This window comes from Portunus trituberculatus, chromosome 40 (assembly GCF_017591435.1).
Source record: "Portunus trituberculatus isolate SZX2019 chromosome 40, ASM1759143v1, whole genome shotgun sequence".
Lineage (NCBI taxonomy): Eukaryota > Metazoa > Arthropoda > Malacostraca > Decapoda > Portunidae > Portunus > Portunus trituberculatus.
In genome coordinates, this window is record NC_059294.1 from 26,116,972 (window position 1) to 26,121,971 (window position 5,000).

The 5,000-nt window shown below is 38.9% G+C and overlaps 1 protein-coding gene across 1 annotated transcript in view; it reads right to left on the reverse strand.

The window, feature by feature from the left end:
• Positions 1-3,782: 3,782 nt before the first annotated feature.
• The window catches only part of LOC123516284 (THAP domain-containing protein 8-like), a 1,612-nt gene continuing 394 nt past the window's right edge, over positions 3,783-5,000 (reverse strand). Inside the window, exons 1-2 of the mRNA XM_045275546.1 lie at positions 4,680-5,000; positions 3,783-4,452 (exon numbers count right to left, since the gene is read on the reverse strand). The exon at positions 4,680-5,000 is cut by the window's right edge and continues 394 nt beyond it. Of these exons, the coding sequence (XP_045131481.1) occupies positions 4,298-4,452; positions 4,680-4,923 (399 nt within the window). The 5' untranslated portion in view covers positions 4,924-5,000 and the 3' untranslated portion in view covers positions 3,783-4,297. The remainder of the gene's footprint in view (positions 4,453-4,679) is intronic.

A 5,000-nucleotide genomic window follows, 5' to 3' on the forward strand; every position in this document is an offset into this window, starting at 1 on the left:
CAAGCCATCACTGATCAATGATATTTTAAAATCATCCCTGACAAATGGGACCGATCGCGATCTGCTATGTAGGTGCCTTCAACCGCCAGATGGGTTGATTATTTCACAGCAAGTTGGTCAACTGGAACGTACTTTTCTGCACGTTTTGTAAATATTAAATGGTTTAATAAAATAGTTATAATCTTTCTAAGAATGTACTCGTGGTATATAAGCTAAAAAAGTGGAAATGTTTATATATATGTCGAGCGCTCTTTACCATCTCCATTTCTGGGACAAAAAATAGAAAAGATCATTAATAGGTAAAGCGTAGTTTTAATGCCTTTTTCTTGCCATAAAAATTAATATGAATTATATTCATACAGAAAATCACAACAATTAATAGTCTTAAGAAATTAACAGTATAGAGGATATTGTCTGACATGCACCGAGATTGTTCTATGGAAACGTAAACAAATCTAGCGTGTTAAGAGCCATCGCCACACTCGCTACACAACGACTTCACTATGGATAACACTATGGGTATTAGTGAGGATGAACTTAGAAAATGGACAGTGCCAACTCTGAGAAACTTTCTGATATCAAAAGGCATACCAAGTTCGCTTGTTGTGATTCAGTTAGGAAAATTCGGTTTCGGTAATGTTGGCCAGGTTATTTCGGCACAGACTTCGAATTTTTTTTTTTTTTTTTTTTTTTTTTTATAAATGCTACTCAGTGATATTTGCTCTATGATTTTTGAGTGGAGCATTATCCTATGCAGAAACTCTGACAATTTTGTGATAAGGTATATATGTACTATTAGACTTACAAAAAAATATTTTGATGGGACACTGGTACATCCATACTTTGCACCATTAGGAACATATATTTGCATATTTTTATGTCATTTTCAATCAGACACATGAATAAATAACCAAACGTTTATATTATGAGGTATGTAGGCATGAATATCTGTATATATATTTTTTTAATAGGGCTTCCACAAGAGCGACAGTTCGGCGCGATAGGCAGGACCAACTTTTTTTTTTTTTTATACCATGTGGGCTTTTCGCGGGAATTTATGGGCTAAAAGGGATACTTTTTAGGATACCTCCTATCTCAAAGCCCACCCGCTAGGAAACCGCTGTCCTGAGTGAGGAAGCCCAACCTGCACTCAGACCGTGGACAGGATTCGAACCCGTGCGCTTGGAGATCCCAAAGCACGCATGGTTCCACTGTAACACGGCGGCCCCCACTTGTGAATTAAACCAGCTGGCGAACAATGAAAACTACACAGATAGCGATTGGTGCCAATGAAAAACGATCGAAAATAAGACCGACGCAAGAACACTCATCCACAACAACGGCCGAGACAAGACTGCTCTGGACGCAGTCCACACTGGCACACTCGCCATTCCGCCCGGGAAGCCTCCCCCCCATTTCTCCCCGCTTTCGTATCATTAAATAGTAAATAATTTCCGTACTTCCTCATTGTTTTGCAGTATTTTTTTTTTTATTCATATAAACATATGAAAATTGGTGTTTTCATGTGAATGATAGTCAAACATAAATAAATTAACATGATTTTCGTGAATCCTAGAAATCCACTGGGGGGGCTGCAGTCTCGCAGTCCCTATTGACGAGCCGCCAATCAGTCACTGAGTGGTGTATCCAACCGTGACGTGTGTAGGGTCACGCTGAGTGTTGTATGCGGAGTTAAGTCAGTGGTACAGTAGAGAAGAACTGCTAGTGGTGACTTGAGGCGTACAATGCGAAACACTACAGTGAAATATAATGAGAGGTCACACAAAATGGCAGAGTGAGAGGCTGTAACTGGGACGTAATCCGAGACGCGTGCAACTAGTTGGTGGCAGTGACTGCAGATATGACATCTGGTGCCATATAGATAGTCAGTTTGGGAAAAAATAGTGACACTGGTGAAGAACAGTGACATGTTATTGACATCACTGTGATGTGGAAGTGTACTGTGGAGTGCTGTTAAGTGTTAAACTCACCTGATTATTAACGTGACTGCAACAAACCGAATGATTAATAGTGACTAGAATGGTAGGAAACAATGCCTAGGCAGTGACTGATAGTGACTACTGCGATATATTTCTTCGTGTTAATGATGTAAAAAAAAAAAAATAAATAAAGCCCGCCTACGCGCTTTGTAGTCTTCCTAAAAAAAAAAAAAGAAAAAAAAGTTGCATTTTTGTTAATGAAATTATATAGAGTACGCTAGTGCAACATCTGTGACATATGCAAGGGGTGGTATAGTAAGACACCAACAGTGATGTCCACGCCAAGCGCAAACCTGGTGTCGCCACAGGAGGTAACACACGGTCACAGTGTGATGACAAGAGGCGTAAACTCACAGGTGTGAAGAAGAGATGAGCAAGTGGACAGCCAAAATCATGTAAAGTAATTTATAAGTGATACAAAATTTGCATTTTGTGTTTGAAATACAGCTGTAAGCTTAAAGTTGTATTTAAACATCCACCTGGTACTATATAAATTCTCGTGTTTGACTCGTATAACTGAGCGGTACAATGACACGGTTGTATGGATTTAGATATCGCTTTCAGGCATTGAATTAAACACAGTTAGCTTGCTTCACAGTGATTTTCATAGATTCATGTTGGCTAGGAGCTGAGATTTCGAGGTTTGAAATTTTAGGTCCGTTCTCCGGCTTTGGGTACATTACTGCAGCGCGGCGATTTTCTTGTCAAATCCAGATCTGTTATCTGTGCCTTTGCATTACCATTGCATATTGAGTTAATGTCACTAAACTAACATTTTGTTCCATGTCAGATTACTTGGTAAGTAGATTAGATGGTCTTAAAACTCAGAGGGTTCTTAACGAGAAAAAAGGTTGAGAACCCCTGCTTTTTAAGTAGATAAAAGAAGGAACTTGTGAAGTCATGACAATGATGGCACTGTACCCGATAGTAACAATGTGCGGAGGCGGGCCCCCTTGCGACCCTATGGGCGCCCATGTTGCATTTCACCAAGGACCCTCTACTATAGAAGGACCCGCCACTCAGTGTTATTTTTCGGTCGTCTCTCAGCCGCGCGGCGATGGTGGCGCCTCAAGCGGCCGGAGGGAATCAACACTCTAGCTCCCATCTGCCTCTCAGTATCCGTTCATTTTTAACTTGGGTTTTCTTCACCAGTAATGAACGTAAATCCATTACTAATTACTAAAAGAATAAATAGATTTATTGTGGTCTCAGAACATAAAAAAGGCCACAGTATCGAAGACTGAAGACATGTATTGTCATAGATAATCCCAACACACCCTTTGGCCCAATGGTTCGCAAACTGGGGGAAATAATTACACTTCCTAATAACTACATACGTATAACTGTAAAAGAAAAAAAGATCAAATTGATTTCCTCGTGTGTGTGTGTGTGTGTGTGTGAGAGAGAGAGAGAGAGAGAGAGATTTGAAGGATTACTTTGAAAAATAGAATTAGTAAATAGTCAGTGTGTTTTAACTACTTTTTCAGGGAAATCTGGATGGCTGAATTGGGTACCGGTGGAAATGACAGAAACAAGTTTAGTCCCTTACTAAACACCATCTCTCGGCAATCCACCCTTCCTCATTCACCTCCCCCCTCTCTAAAAGCTTTGGGTTCTGTGACCCTGGAGTGAAGAAAAGGTACAAGACAAAAATACATGACCTGGAGGAATTATATATAGTTGTACTGCATTCCCGATTTTCTACCTATAAATTGCATGAAAAATTGGTGTTAGTAGGACCGAAGATATGGGTAAAAAACTAGGTTTAGAAAAAATATCCGATATCGATCCGTACTTTAGTTAATCTTTATTCTAAAAGAAGGGAAAAACTTTTACATCTCATAGTTGTACAGTACATTAATGATATAGTGAGAGACAGCATATAGTACTGTATACAGTACAATGATATCACCATCTCAAAAAAAGGGTGTAAACTTTGCAACTCATAGTTGTACAGTACATTGATAATATAGTACAGTACTGAGACACACCTGTATGGTACAAATAGCACCAAGGAAAAAAAAAAAGGCATAAACTTAGCAACAGTACATTGATAATACAGTACAGTACTGAGACACACACCTGTACGGTACAATTAGCACCAAGGAAAAAAAGAAAAAGGTATAAACTTAGCAACAGCACATTGATAATATAGTACAGTACTGAGACACACACCTGTACGACAATTAGCACCAAAGAAAAAAAAAGGCATTACTTCTTTATAAAATATTACTTATGTTTTAAAATCAAAGATTTTCTACTTTCCTTCTTAACTTGAGAGCTTTGAAAATCATTATTTAACTTATGTATTTTCCAGTTTGTGACGATATATGAGTTGTTTTGGGCTCTGATGGTGTATCTGGGTCAATTGTTGAGGAACTTCCAGCATCAAGTAGAGATGATGAGTGTCCATCAGCACCAGGTAGAGATGGGCTACCAGCATCTGGTTTATCTGTGATGAGTTATGGAAATTTGTAACAATTAAGGTGTAAATGTACCTGGAACCTATAAGTAGCATTATAAATACCAACATAAGTCTAGCACACATGATCAGATGGTGTTGTAACAGTTAATTTTGAATAAGTATACCTGTCCTGTACAGTAATTTTATCCTTTCAGAGAGACAGTACTGTGAGTTTTGTTTAAATGTGAAGAACAAAAGACAATTCTATGAATTACCTGTATCAGGCTTCTCTGGGTTACTTAATAACCATCTTTTTTTTTTTGCTGGAGGAGGTGGATCACGGAGTTTGGGCGGCTTCCTCTTCGGAGATTTGCGAGGAGGGTTTGGAATATCAAACAGAGTGGGAACTGCATCCCAAACCAATTTCCTTCTCTCCTGCACATTCATAAAGCAGGAATCCGTGAAATGTTGACTGCAGTGTCTTAAATTGATATAGGCATACTCTGCAGTCACTTTCATTATATCCTTCCGTCTGCAAGTCTGAAGCCATTGTTTTAGCCTGAGGATAGAGATTGTAGTTTAAGAGGGGGGAAAGA